The sequence below is a fragment of the Felis catus genome, chromosome C1 (genome assembly GCF_018350175.1).
Source record: "Felis catus isolate Fca126 chromosome C1, F.catus_Fca126_mat1.0, whole genome shotgun sequence".
Lineage (NCBI taxonomy): Eukaryota > Metazoa > Chordata > Mammalia > Carnivora > Felidae > Felis > Felis catus.
Window position 1 is genome coordinate 167,784,311 of NC_058375.1, and position 16,182 is coordinate 167,800,492.

General features: G+C 34.2%; 1 protein-coding gene across 2 annotated transcripts in view; it reads right to left on the bottom strand.

The window, feature by feature from the left end:
* Positions 1-614: 614 nt before the first annotated feature.
* Positions 615-16,182, bottom strand: part of CWC22 (CWC22 spliceosome associated protein homolog) — a 56,772-nt gene continuing 41,204 nt past the window's right edge. For both annotated transcript variants that reach the window (XM_006935392.4, XM_003990908.3), the window contains 7 exons: positions 14,106-14,166; positions 10,269-10,346; positions 9,449-9,601; positions 7,641-7,768; positions 6,015-6,116; positions 5,698-5,918; positions 615-1,457 (listed from right to left, as the gene is read on the bottom strand). In XM_006935392.4, the coding sequence (XP_006935454.1) occupies positions 871-1,457; positions 5,698-5,918; positions 6,015-6,116; positions 7,641-7,768; positions 9,449-9,601; positions 10,269-10,346; positions 14,106-14,166 (1,330 nt within the window). In that variant the 3' untranslated portion in view covers positions 615-870. The remainder of the gene's footprint in view (positions 1,458-5,697; positions 5,919-6,014; positions 6,117-7,640; positions 7,769-9,448; positions 9,602-10,268; positions 10,347-14,105; positions 14,167-16,182) is intronic.

A 16,182-nucleotide genomic window follows, 5' to 3' on the forward strand; every position in this document is an offset into this window, starting at 1 on the left:
CAAAAGTAATAAATAATATGGCCACATATTAATTGGTGAGAGTTACAATGATGGAAACCTTTAAAATTCTTATAAAAAAGTGGAATTATTTCAGTTAAGCTGTTCACATTTCTCATGACTATGTTTTCCAACAACCCGTTAATCTAAATTAAAAGTTAAATACACGTTAACTCACCAACAACAATATAATGTCAAGGCTCAGAAAATGCACTAATCACAAAGAATTTCAATTAAATGTTAATCTAGCAGTCCAGAGAGAAGAAATGTTATTAAACAGAGAAGTCCTAATTATAAATAATATAACTGTGTATCTGTTTAAAAGACTAACATACCCATAGCTTCATGAAAACACCTGTTAAAAAAAAATTACACATACCTATCTTGTTCAAGATGTAATAGGAGACTTGAAATAATTCGTTTTTAAAAAAGGGTGACCCCTAAAAGAGGTTCATAGCATCTCATAACAAAGCAAAAATGTTACATGGAAATGGTTCACCTATTTTGGTCTCTAGTTATATCTATTAAAAAAAGCCACTACTAATTCATATAATAGTTCTGTGAACAATTGGAAACATCAGGAAAAAAAAATTTTGTCAATGAAAAAAAATCACTGATTCAATGAGCATTTGATCATTTTATTAACAAAATATAAGCAAGATTACATCCCTCTCTGGTGAAACTTTTCAAATAATTTTATGTGGAGGGCCTTGAGATGTATCAATTATAAAACATGTTTAAAATGAAAAAATTTTAAATGTACAAATACAAACCAGTACTTTATACAAGAATTCTCTATAAAGTTCGTTAATGTAAAAAATAATTTGTTTCAACTGAATATAAGGCAAGTTCAGTTTCTGTAATTTTGTAGCATTACTTTTTTTGCTTTGTTGGAGACTTTTCTCTTCGCCGGTCCGGATGTTTCCTGGATTCTCTGGAGGGTTCAGAGCGTCTGCTTGATTTTTCCCATCGCTTCTCAGCACCATTCTGACATCTATCCTCATCACTTCTAGAACCCGAATGTTTTCTGTTCTTTTCTCTTGACTTTGACCTATCTCTTCTTGTAAAATGTTCACTGTCCTTATTTCGGTGCCTGTGCTCATTTTCGGAAAAAGAATTTCTTCTCTCTCCTCTCTTCTTTTTGGGATCACCATGCTTATTTTCCAAATCTGTGTGCATTTCTTGGTCTCTGTCATTCATGATTCTACTGTAACTATTTCGTTCAGCAGGGACACCTCTGTCTGCACTGTATTTTGTTACGGGATTTCTCCAGTTTGGCTCTCTTGAATTTTTATCTTTATGTTTTTCTGACCTCCTTTCTCTTTCAGTCCTTATTTCCTGATGCCTTTGTTCCAGTCTTCTTTCTTCTTGTTTCCTATCATGTGTGTGTTGTTTCCTGATCAATTTATCTACTTCTTTACTTCTGGTGTTCCCTTGTCCCTTCTTTCTTTTATCTTTAGCTGCACATGTAAAATGAAATAGTTAGCTTTTATTTTAATCTTTAATTTCATAATTTAACAATGACATTTATTGGTCCATTGCAGGCTTATTAATTCAGATAAACTGGATGCAAAAGTGAATTGATTGAACGGAAAGTCTAATGACAATATTTCACGAGATGCATAATTTTAAGAATATACGACATATCACCATTAGTTACCAAAGTACTGTTTTGATCCTTAGACTCAAAGCAGTAAACGGAAACTTTAAATGAACTACAGCAAATGTAAATTTTTTTTATAAGGTGACTAGCATGGTATATTTCCATTACAAATTTTATTCAAAAACAGAAATTTCAGCCCATGTGCATTATGTCACATAAAGTAAAGTACTGTGTCAGATCTGGTTATGTTAATAATCAAAATACATGCCAGCAATATCCCCCTTAAAGGGGAAAGGGATGACTAGTTTGCTTAACAGCATGAATATATATTTTTCAAATAAAAACCTCTTCCTACAAAAAACAACAGTTCTGCTATCAGAGAAGCACTACCTGCACTAGAAAGAGAAGTGATGTTATGACATAATCACAGGCTTTATGAGAGCCATGAAGGCTTGATTTCTGAGAAAACTCTTCTGAAAAGGCCTAGAACAATTTAATCTGATAGAATCACAAATATAAATATTAAATAATCACAGTGAAATTTTAAGGTATAAAACAAATTTAATCACTTTATCTGTGTGATTTCTTTTGGGTACATAAATCAAAGGTGCTGAGATGACCAAAATTTCTGTCAAATTCATATACATACAGAAAGAAGAAAATATGGAAGAGAAGTGTCCACCTTCGTCCTATCTCCACCCAAATCTCACCGTACCAACCTGTATTTCTTCTGCCAAATGCCTACCCTTGGCACAGTCCATTGGTTTGCCACTAAGGATTTATTTCTCTGGCTCCTATCAAGCAGCTCAGCTGAGCAGCAGCTCGCCAAGCAGAAACCATCTGGCTGTGTGCTCCATCAACGTCTCTCTGACCCTACTCTATGCTACTCTCAGGGCTTTGCTGACATGAGAACCCGAGCCCCACCACAACGTGCAATCTCCCGTCTTTGGCATTTGCTTTACAATTTTCTAATTTGGGGATAGTTCATACCGCTTTTATGCTGTTTAATATTTTACTAATAAAACTGAAAACTCTCTACTGAAATTGTATGATGAGGCAAATTAATTTTGAATCAGCAAGATCCCTTATTGCAGCAATTCATGCTGTGTTCTCATCTGTTCTCAAAACAGATAACCATGAAATAACAAATTCTTTAGAATTAAAAGAGGTGAATATTAAATGAACAATGTTAATATATTTTAATTCAAGAATAAGACTTCCTGTGGATAAATGGAATCTTACTCTGATAATTTAAAACACCAAGAGTCCCACAATTCTGGCTGCCACACATTACGTGACACACTTTCAAGTGCCACAAGCCAGAGAACCAGAGTGTAAAGATCAACCTTCCAACCTACTAAGACTATGGGGAAAAGTGCTGCTTCTCTGAAATATGCATTAAGAAGTTAAGAAGAAATGACATGCATTTTGGACAATCAGACTACGTCTTATTCAGATTAAGATGCTACAATGGAAGAAAGCAGAGTTGACCCTGGGGAAAACAACAGAGACCTCCTCAGAAAATGGCACATTTGAAAATCCTTTACTACAGCATTTCCACTTCCAGGGAGAATGGAGAAAGCTGTGGAAGACCAGGGCTCCTGCTGAAAACAACTAGAAGTGCCAGATAAAAATGTAAAATCTTCTGTTTAGAGGCAATAAAGATCTTAAACAACTTGAGATGTTCTAAAGACGGGTGGTGCTCAAAAAAAAGGATGGGGGTATGTTGAAAGAACACAGGGGTTAACCTGAAGGAGCTCTTAACTGCCAAAGCTGAAATGATCTGAACAAAATAAATGATAGTACTGGATTTTAACTCATAGAATAAGATAAATATCCATGAGTCCAGACTGATGAAATATACAGTTAATAGATAAATGGGGATTGAGGGACAACTCTCACTTACAGAAGAAATTCAATTACTAAGCGTAGAAGAAAAAAGACAAACATAAACATCACATTCGGCAAACACCACGGCAGTTAAGTACTGCAGACAAGGTCCAAAGATAGATGCTAAAATTGAACAAATTATCTCTCTACAACACATTAATTTACAGAGAAAAGGAGTTTCCAGAAAGAAATCCAGCAGATATCAACTTAACCAAGTGATCAGTTAATGTCATGCCAGTATTATGAACTCCCAGATAACATGCACTAAGAACATATCATTTCTATGACATTCTGTCCAAAAATGCATAACCTCAATCTAATCATGTAAAAACATCAGACAGATCTCCATATTGAAGGGCATTCTAAAAAATAAGTGACCAGAAGACTTCAAAAGTATCAAAGCCTTTAAAAACAAGGAAAGCCTGTGAAGAACTATCAACAGGTTATAGAGGACTTAGGAGAAATACAGTTAAATGCATGTAGGATCCTGGAACAAGAAAAAGGACATTAATGGAAAAACTGGTGAAATTCAAATAAGATCTGTTGTTTGTTTAATGTGTTGTTTCAATGTTAATTACCTGGCTTTGATCATTGAACTATGATTATGTAAAATGCTAACACCAGGCGAAGTTGGGTGAAGGCTATATGGGAATTTTCTGTACTATTTTTTCAACTTTCTTTACGTAGAATAAGGACCAAGATTCAAGAGAAGGCAGAACCATAGAGAGGTAAGCTGACATAATATAGCCACTTGCTCCCTGCAGGTTGTCTGCTGATTCAGGGCTGCTGCTGAGGGACAGAGAGACCAGCAGAGCTCTGGCAGCTGCACAGGGCTGGACATACAAGAATGGAACGGAACTATTTGCAATATATATGTGCAACCAAAGATACATGTCCAGAAAACCTAAAGAACTCCTACAAATCCAAATAAAAAGATAACAATAAAACAAACAAAAAGAGTGGGTAGCAAAGGACTTGAATAGCCATTTAACAAAAGGAAACTACCCAAATGGCCAATAATAATATAAAATAGTGCTCAATTTCATTAGCGATCAAGAAAATGCAAATTAAAACCACAACGCAATACCATGACATATCTACCAGAATAGTTAAAATGAAAAAGATAGCCAAGTGAAGTGTTGCAAGGTTGGGGTCAACTAGAGCTCTCATACACGGCTGATGGGGGCATAAACTGAAATAACCACTTGCAAAACTGGCCGTATCTACTGAAGCTAAACGTACACACAACCTACAACCCAGGAATTCGCAGTGAATCTCTAAGTACACACCCAACTGAAATGCATATGTGTATATATACATATGTATATGTATATGTATATGTATATGTATATGTATATGTATATGTATATGTATATGTGTGTATACATATGTATACATATGTATATGTATATATACACATACCAAATGTAAATAAGAGTATTCATGGGAATATTTCTAAATCTAAATTGTTACTGAGTAAAAGAGATGTTAAACTAACTGCAGCATACTCATATAGTGGAAAACTATACAGCAAAAAGAATGAACTATAATTAAATGCAATATTACAGATGAAGCTCACAAAAGTGATTGTGAAAGATAAGCCAGACAAAGGAGTTCACAAAACATAGTGATAAAGTTAAAAACAGGCACAACTAATTTATGGAATCATAAATGAGAGTAGTGGCTAACATGAGGCAGTGGACAGGGGAGTGGCAATAGCTATTAACTCTTGTTATGGGTAGCCAGCACATGCATATGTTCTTCTCATGAAAATTTCTAGAGCTGTACACTTGTGAAGTATGTATGCATTTGATGCATGGCACGTGTCAGTAACTAACACAAACCCTCACTAATTAAAGTAAAAAAACTATAATTTATTTAAAATATAAACACCAGGAAAGCTGTAAGCTGGACTGCAGGCATTATGAATGTATGGTATTTCAGTCATCATTCAAATAAATATTTACCAATGAAATATCTTTCTATGAAAAAGATTCCAACAGCCAATCTTAGCATTATAAATGATGTAATTCACTACAGACTCCAGCAGTGACAGATGATCATTTATATTATTAATCGTGGCTTTTAAACAACTGAACTCTAAAATAATTAAGCAATCAACTTATTTTCTTCCCTCACTGTATAAACATCACCAGCAATATACTTGTTAGAAAAGAGCCCAATCAATTATAAATGAGTTTCAGTACCTGAGGCAGAGCTCTGACTACTGCTGGATGAAGAATCGCTTTCCTCACTGGAAGACTCCGAACTGCTATCACTGCTGTCCGATTCAGAGGCAGAGGAGTCAGACTCTGAAGATGAGGATGCGGAAGAGGAAGAGGAAGGAGAGGATTTATTTGGCTCAACGTCTGGTTTCTGTGCCACAATGACCTTTGGTGTATTTTTGAGATGCTCGCGCAATTCATCCCTAATTAAAGATACAACCTCTGTTAGTTTTTGCTCCAAAGGCAACTGTGGGATAGCTTTATAAGATGAAAAAAAAAATCCTGAAAATTATCCTTACGTTAAACCTCCAAGTCCTATAGAAGTAAAGAAGTTGATGGCAAACCGAGTGTTTCTTGGATTATCTCGGGGTAATAACCCTTCAAAAAATGGCTGTAGGGTTCTAAAAGAAGAAAAAAATGAACAAAAGAGAACACATTGCTTGAAGATTAAAAGGCAAAGTTCATATACAGTCATTTTTCAGATTTTCTACGTATTACGAAATTAATAAATGAAATACAATCAAGGAGGTGATTTATATCATTTATTAGGTTAGACTACAATGCTATCTAAATGAAATGAATAGGGTCAACTCATAATTTACTATACTTGATTTCTATAAATATACAACAGAGAATTTAAAAACATTTTTATACACCACACACATATTGTGCAACATATACAAATACACGTGCACACACACACACAGTATGTGAATGTATATAATGCAAAGTAAAAACAAATCTCTGTTTTATACATATATCCACATGGATGCATGCACAGCACTATGCATGGCATTGGGGGTTGGGGAAAAATCGTCAACAAAAGGAAGAAGTGATGGATGAAGACTGCATGTAATTACTATTTCTATGGAGGGGAACAAACAGAAAACATTAACAGTACAAGGTGGTTTGGACATGTCCTTTGGAGCGCTACACCAAATGACTAACCAGCAGAGTCAGGACAAACTGTTTCATAGAAAAAACTGACAAATAAGAATGAGGAAGAGTCTGATGGATAGACCAAGAGTGTATATTTCTAGCTCTGGAGGTAAGGAAGTACGAACGAGTGGAGCAATGTTGGTGCAGGCTGTGGAGAGGGGGGAGATAAACCTGGTGAAGTAGATGGAGACCAATAACTAAGTCTCTGAAGCCAAGGGGAGTAGACAGAATAGCACAGAGAGGGCATGTTGAGCCCAGAATAGAAACTGTGTCGAAGAGGAGAGGGAGGCTGAAGAGCAGAGACCATGAGGAGTGAGGCAGAATGACAAGAAAGTGAGGAGCCACAGTGAGGAAGTGGTCAACTGTCTAAGGGAGGCTGGGAAGTGAGGGCTGTGAGGGCTGAGAAAAAGTACTTGATTTGGCAGATAGTCACTAAGAAATCTGAAAGGATGATTTCAGTAGTGTGAATGCAGTAGAAGCCGATGCAAGTGGCAGGAGGCAATGTGAATATACAGGAAATAAGAAAACTGGGATAGGGATTACACGACAGTCCTGGAATAAGGCCCTAATTCAGTGTAATAATGTGAACAATTACATGACTGAATCATCTGTATATATTCACAATTGTCCACTGATAACACAAAAATTAATATTCTAAGGTTCAAAATTAGCATTAAAAATGAAAATAAAACTGTAAGCACTCATTATTGGAAAACTCCAGTGGGCATGCAAAATAATCCTGTGTGTTGTAACTAAATTCAAAGAGGCATTAATTCTGTGCTGTCTCTACTGGGACTAAAATCCATCACTAAAATTACATGTTGTCCTGTGCCACAGAACATGAGATTCAGAGTAGTAACTAACGGATGAAGAAAGTCCTAGGGGCTTACCTCTTGTTTTTACGACTAAGGGTGGACTTATGTCGCTAAAATGGAGGAAAATTCCTGAGTACAGTAAGAATAAAAAGTGCATAACGATAAACTTACTCATCCTTTAATCTTGCATTAAGTTTAGGAAGACCCATATATTCACACAATTCTTGGAAAAATATTTTAACAAAAATTCTACTGGATGATGTAGTGGTTTCCTCACTCAGCTTTATACATTCAAGAACCTGAAAATTAAAATTAAAAAAGACAAGTTTATTTTGTTCAAAAGATAAAATGACCAACACTGATAACTTGAAGTGTCTCTAAAGAATTATCTGTGAATATCTTTCTTTGTCCTAGTAAGTATTACTTCTTGGCAAAGTTTAAGACTACCTCTCTATGCTAATTTTCATAATGCTAAGATGCTACAGAAATAGAGTTCTTTCTTTCTTGAGTAATGTGCTTTTTATAGCAGAGATATATTCTGCCATGAGTATATAATGCTGAAGGAAAGATTACTAGCTCCTAAAACTCACTCATCAAAACATGGATGTATAAGGGTTTGGGGCAAACTGCCACTTAGAGCATTAGGCTATAGTTTTGTATAGGACATATACGACAAGAGTAAAGACAGAAAGAGTGATGGCTTGTTCTGAATATTAAGATCGAGGCTTAAAAACGGAAGTTCATGGAGAGAGGTTTTAGGACAAATAAAAATAAAAGTAACCTCCAGTTTTTATGAGTTCTGTGTTCCAGAAACCCATTTGCTTCGATTGTTTAAAAACTTGATTTCATTTTCATTCCCAGAGGGAAAAGAAAGAAGTAAAAAAATTATTATGATCAGGCTCCTAGGTCTGCTCACAAAATGCCTATTAGTACAGCTAGACATGTTTAGTACCTACAGTATTACAACAGTCCATCCAATGTTTATGAGCTCACTTTGTTGCTTCATTCTATCATCAGGTTGTCGTATTCCACAGTGTGATCCTTTTCTTTCTTTCCTCTTGGATGTAATTTCCTTCTTTCAATTTCACTTTTCTCATAACCTATCACCCTTTATTTTATATTAGCACTATGGGCATACCTTACCTTATATATTTCTTATGAAAGCAGAGACCATAAATAATTCACTCTGGATGCCCACTATCTCTCTCAAGTGACTAGGCTCTTATCTAGTAACTAAATGAATGGTTGTTGGATGAACAGAGGTTGTACAATAAATGCCAGCTTCATGAATGCATTTCAAATTCCAATCCAGTGTACATTTCTGTATCAAGAATATCTTATCTTGTTCTAAATAAGTATGGCTACATGATACATGACCACCAAAGTAAGATGTATGTGGTATATGAGTGTGCATGCATGTGTGCACACACAGAGAAGACAAAAATCTATTGTTTTCCCTGAAAACACCACTAGCTATCACTTTTAAAAAGCACCGTGATGTTTGGACTATTAATATCACCCCGGGTTGTATTTCTTAACACTCATGTTATTTACTTAGCTTCTCGATCTCATGTTATCTGAATATAGCCTCAAAGACTGCCATTACAGTAAAAGTTTGGTATATATTTCACTTTAAATCTTTTTTTTTTTTTTTAATGTTTATTTACTCTTGAGAGAGAGACAGAGCATGAGCCGGGGGAGGGGCAGAAAGAGAGAGGGAGACACAGAATCCGAAGCAGGCTCCAGGCTCCAAGCTGTCAGCACAGAGCCCAATGCAGGGCTTGAACTCACTAACCGTGAGATCATGATCTGAGCTGAAGTCGGATGCCTATCCGACTAAGCCACCCAGGCACCCCAGCTATACATTTCATTTTAAAGTACATTTCCTACATAGGAAAAGTACAGCTATACTATACTTAATACCTACTTGAGAATAACAGGATTAGGAAGGAAGTATAAATATCGATCCATCTACTTACACTCCATGGAAGTGAATCAGTGTATAAAAGGTGAGCAAACATCTTAGCAACATTTCTCAATTTGTTTGTTTCCAAGCGATGGATGGTATCATATTGTTCTTTGAATATACTTTCAAAGGATTCCATGTATTCTTTTTTTAGCATGCAAAATCGCTAATAAATAAAAAAAATTGAATGTCAGTACTACTAAAAGTTGACTGTCAATACCATTATGAGTATATCAGATCCTCCTAAATTTATTGAATCAAAAATTAGTAAATCTTTTATACATCACATTACACAATCTTTTTGTGCTGTATGACAGAATGCTCAAAAAAAAAAGGATAATATATATCATCCCTATTTACTTGGGATTTATATGCTAAAACAAAATTATACAAGTATCTTATCATAGACACATACATTTGCATAGTATACAAATATATTTCTCTGTGGGTAGAGTTTAGATTTAAAAACTTATTTTAACTCATGATCTATTTGTGCTGCCTGAACATGCACTTGACTTCAAAAACAGCTTTGAGATTTTGAAAAGGCAACATTTAATTGTCCTCTTTGGGAAATTGTTACAAAGCATATAGAATCTCAAAAAGTTCTGGAAGAGACCTATGCAATGTTAAGGCACCACAAAATGAAGTAGGAAAGGAGGAAACTACACAGGTTAGGAAACCTGAGGAAGGGAAGAGCAACGAGATTTTATCAGAGATACGCTATTGTATTAGACCAGACCACAAAGAAGACACAGTAATTCACAATATTCATGTTAAGGATTCCCTTAGTGATGCTATTAAATTCCAACAAGAAAAATGAGGCTGGAACTCACCCCAGCTAATAAGCCAAAAAATTTTTCATAGGTCCTTTGTTGGGCACAACAATCAAGTATCATGTTGCAGAGTTCTTTCTATTTGGAAAAAAAATTCATTAATGATTCAAAATACAATGAATCCATGCTATAATTTATCAATATGATAGAGACAGCCTGCATTTTTAAATAAGATTTTAAACACACAAAATTTCCTAAGCTTTGTGAGCTTAAGTTATTAAGACAAAATAAAAAATTCAATCTATGTCAGGCCTATAGTTTTTCAAAGCCTTCAGTCTGGCTGACAGTTTCCAAGGTCATTTATGCTAATTAGATTATAAAATTCTCAATTCAAATTAAGTATGAACCACTTCAATAAAATCTACTATATGAAAAAGATACACCAAGAAGATTGAATAGACGATATTCCAAAAAGATTCTACACAAATTTTTTTAAAATATAGATCATCAATATACCACCTGACAGGTTTAGTTACATACCTTTAAACTCAATTCTTAAGAATATATTTAATTAGTATGGAATAGGTAGAAGATGAGTCTTTATTTAGGCATAAATAAGTACAGCTACAACATTAACTTAAATGACATTCTGGTTAATAAAGAAAAAATGTATTTAATTTTTTTTATGTTTATTTTTTTGAGAGAGAGGGAGAGACAGAATGTGAGCAGAGGAGGGGCAACGAGAGAGGGAGACACAGAATCTGAAGCAGGCTCCAGGCTCTGAGCTGTCAGCACAGAGCCTGACGCGGGGCTCGAACTCGCAAGCTGTGAGATCATGACCTGAGCTGAAGTTGGACGCTTAACTGGGTGAGTCACCCAGGCGCCCCAACAAGAAATGTATTTAAAAGAATAAAGAAAAAAACACCTCTGTGGTTGGATTTGCTAGCCTCAAAATAAATGTTATACATAGATCTATTGATAAATCTATACAAATAGATCAAATCATTCCATAACTGCTGAATAATATATTGCCAATCAGCTATTTTTGTGCTTTGAAAATTCCTGTATAAAAATTCTGTTGAACTATGGGTGCCTGGGTGGCTCAGAAAGTTAAGCGTCCAACTTTGGCTCAGGTCACGATCTCTTGGTTCGTGGGTTCGGGATTTGCGTTGGGCTCTGTGCTGACAGTTCAGAGCCTGAAGCCTGCTTCAGATTGTGTGTCTCCCTCTCTCTCTGTCCCTCCCTCACTAGCATTCTTTCTCTCTCTAGCTCTCAAAAAATGAATAAACGATAAAAAAAATCATTTGGGGGAAAATAAAATTCTCTTGAACTAATAAATGCAAGAGTAAATCCAGGACCGGAAATACCATCATCACAAACGATTTATAATTTTAAAATACTCAAATGAAATATCCCAATATTCAAACTGTATCAATTTCACTGATGATGAAACTCAGACAACATGGACACATCATTGGAGACAAAATGAAAATAGGCATATATTCATTCTCTGACCACTGCTGTAGTAGTGATTAAGTATCTTTTTCTACAAGACATTTATCAAAAAGTTAAAAATTATTTTTTCCAAATATAGTAATTGTAATATATCTGCTTTCTATAAATGGAAAGCCAGCCTACAAAATATAACATATACCCATTCAGTTCATTTTTACTTCTATTTAATTTTACCTTTATATTTTCAACTAGCATGGTAGCCCCTAGCTGTATGTAGCTAATTAGTTACATTACTTAACATTACATAAAATTTCCATTCTTCGGTCACACTAGTCACATTTTCAAGTACTCAAAATCCGTATATGACTAGTGGCTACTGTACTAGACAGTGTAGAATATAAATACTTTCATCAATGCAGAAAGTTCTATTGGACCACGCTGCTCTAGAAGTTGAGAGTCTACTTATAAAACACTCTACTCAAAGGCCTTAATTCACAATATGAGGATATTTTTAGATGTCATTACATTGCTAAATTATTATTTTTTATGATTACTCAGAAGTTACCTCAATTAAATAAAATGCTTCTCAATGTGTAAGTTCTGAAAAGATGTACTTTGTCAAAATTTTAATATAGTAGTAAAAAGTTAAAATAAGGCTTTTCTGAGTTCTGCCATATTATGTTAATTTGATATTAAAATGCATTTTCAACTCTTTCTACCAACATTGTATTTTACAGTAACATAACAGTTAATCAGGTTTTAAACAATATAACATAGTAATACACTGATAGCATTGCTAATAAAGCCAGTGCTACTTGCAAAACAAATTACTTTCTTCCCTAGACTAAATGCAATTATAAGAGTTATTCCCTGTGGCTTAGAATAATTAAATATTTTAACATTTTAATTAAATATTATAGCAATTTCAGGAGAGTCTTTTGAGTGCATGAAAATAGATGTACTAAGACATTCTTCCAAATGCTATCAAAATATGTTGAGGTTAGTTCTAGAACAACTATCCTCTGAATTAGTATTAATAAAACATATAAAGACTTAATTATACTCCTCAAATAATGTGACAAGATCATATAGTAATTTCAGTTTCAATTATAATTTTAAAGGTTAATTCCCTAATTTATTTCCTTTCAATGGTGACACATCAGGTACACCCAGGGTACAAATAGGTATACTGTTATTAATCTACCAAAAAATAAACTTTAAGAGGGAAAAAAGAACTTTTTAAATTTGAAAAAAATAATTTCATCTCAAAATTACATACCATGGCATTTCAAGAAGAAATCTATAATCTAGAACAAAGGTTGGTAAACTTTTTCTATCATAAGCCAAATAGTAAATATTTTAGGCTTTAGAGGCCATACGGTCGCTGTTGCAACTAGTGAATTCTGCTGCTATAGGGTGAAAACAACTATACATGATCCACCAACCAATGGGCATGGCTGTATTCCACTAAAATTTTATTTACAAAAATGGGCAGTGGGCCTGGGCTACAGTCTGCCAATCCCCATAACAGATCATATTTAAAGCCTTAAGACAAAGCACTCACACCTAATGGTAACAGCTCAGATAGACAAGATCTTTTAGAACTAGAAACGAAACTGCCTACAGTTGATATATTCACTCTGGCATCTCTGCTGGGTATACCACATGTAAAGCAAGATGTGAAGAACAAAACCCTAAAAGTCTTGGCTCAGGTTCCAAGGATTTAAAATGCAGATGGGCAGGGAGCAACATACACAAGAATGCAACTAGCAAAAAAAAACAAGATAATCTACTCAATCCAGTCTTTACTATCTTTGGCATTAGGGTTCCATGATACTTTGAACAGTGAAGTATAGGGAGTTATAAGACTATGAGTCCCATGGACTAAGAGGGGGCTAATATGTACTTTATGGACCACTGAATCCCTGACACCTTGTAGAGTGTCTGACATGTAGTATATGGTAAACATAGACTGCTGAATTAATGAATGAAAAAAAATGACACAGATTCTTCCATATACAATTAAAGTAATGTAATAACATGTATGGTGACCTTTATAATTTCTACCACAAAAGAATGCTTGAGCACATTAAGTAGATGGGCTAAGCAATTCACGAAGGAACAAATTTCTTATTGTATTTAGGCCACCTATTTGATTTATAGGCAACCACTCAGAAACTCATGTAATGTGCAGTGGTTCTGACAGACTTCTTCCTTTTTCCCCCACATCCCATTTAAGCAGCCCATTTAATTCATTGCAATGAGTAGCACTTATGAAACACCCTAGGACTAAGTTTCAAGTTACTTTAAAATTTTAGAATAACTACATTAAAAACAGAATATCCAATACTGAGTTATTTCAATTCATAAAACCTATGAACTGCTTTAAATATTTTTATAAACTATATTATTTCCTAATAGAAGAAAAAAACATCAACTTACTGTTTGGCTTTCAGGAAACTCCATTTTCAGCAATTTGTGAGCACATTCTTCAAAATCTAAGCTGTAGAGAAAAAACAGACACAATAGGTTAAAAACTTGCAGCATAGTTGAACTATGTTTTATAAAAAAGGATCTTACTTTAATAATTGTTTTAAATAAGTTTTTACAGTAACTTCACAGTACTCTATTGTGTATAAACAAAAGACATAACTCTTAATTCTACAAAGAATGAAGTATTGAGACATACTACAACATGGATGAACTCTGAATTACGCTAAGTGGAAAAAGTCAGATATAAAAGACCACATACAGTAGGATTCCATTTATATAAAATGCCCAGAACAGGCAAACATATAGATAGAAAGTGGACAAATTTTATTACACTGCTAACTACTTGCACTTATCTCTGACCCAAGTCAGGAAGAGATAAAGATGCTCCAGAGCCCATCATGACATCTAGGGCTTAATCACCACATTTACAAGTTATCTTGATTCATACTCAAACACAGTGCTTTTGTGTTACATTTTCAAAAACTAAGTATAACAACAGTAAATAACCAAAATCACTTACAAGGAAAAAAACTGCTTTTATGCCATATAAGTTGCAGTAAAAATAATTCTAATATGCTTAAGAGAATTATCAAATTCACTGTGAATTCAATTTAGGAATAATGCTAATATATTTGTACTTTTTGCAGAATGTTCAACCTTTATTCTTTTGATAACATCAGGATAAAATAATCAGAATGATTATGAATTTAGTTTTATAATTCCTTTGTATTCCTTAGTTTCTGATACTTATTGAGCTTCATAAGCAAAACAGAGTAATAACTGTGGATGGTACAATGTAATGGAATTAAGAAAAAAACTATAAAGAAAAAAGAAATATATCAAAAAGAGCTTTTGCAATGGGAAATATTAAATATCTAGCACTAAGATTAAAATATTAAACTACAGTTGATAAACTTCAAGAATATAGCAGTATTACCAAAAAGTATTTTGAAAGACACTGTTTTCTTTTCTAGTTTTAATTTTCCTCAAGAAACAGAATTAGTATGCAGGAATAAACCTATGAAATTTCTGAAAAATAAGTAGTCAAGGAAAATATTTTACAACTGTCCTTTTATCTAGTAAGTACCAGGGAGAAAATTAACTGTATGATAGTCTCTTTTCCTTCTTGTTTTATTTTAAAAGTATTTGGTGACTCCCCATATCAAGATTGTTTTGAAGTTACACTAAACGTGAATATTAAATGAACTAAGTTTGATATTTCAGTTATCTTAGGTTGCTAAATCAAATGAATTTCAGGTTTAACACAAATAAGTATTGAGGGAAGGGTACAGAAAAAAAGATTTCACATGATACTAGTTTTCAAGCTGTGTTTACAAATGGTTTTGTTGATGTTTCCAACCTAAGAAACTCTGATGGGCAACGACAGTCCCACCTCCTTCTAATGCTACAGCTTCAAAAATGCAAAATCAGAGTGGAACATCATTTGAAAGCAAGAATAAACAGGAATGTCTACTTTTCAATAACAAAACCAATGGTGTTGTTTTATGTTTTGTGTCAATGAGAGAGGGTCATTTAGGAACCAGGATAGTAACAAGATGATAAAAAGAGTGCTGGTGAGATCAGTCAACAAGTCTAAAAGGAAAGAAATAAAAACAATAAAATCACCACACAGTTCAGCTGTCCGACCTTAGTTTTGTTTACAAGATTTCCGAAAGCAAACTGTATGATGCCCTCACTGCCAGCTGACTTGATGAATTATATTCCATTCTTAATTTATATTTCGTATAGACTGGTTTACTATCAATGTAAACCTAAAAATAACTGGAAAAAGTAGACACAAAAGTCTATAATCCAATTTCCTCTCAAGACAACCACTGTTGAGATGTTATATACTACTTCTAGAATCTGCCTACCTATTGAAACAGTGAAGAAAACACTACTGGTACAGTACTATACAGTATACAGTTTTTTCCCCACTGAACATTAAGTTAGACCACTTGCCCAAATCAGTAACAATTCCCCACTAGCCTGATTTTCAATGGTGGCATAAACTGGACATTTTGTT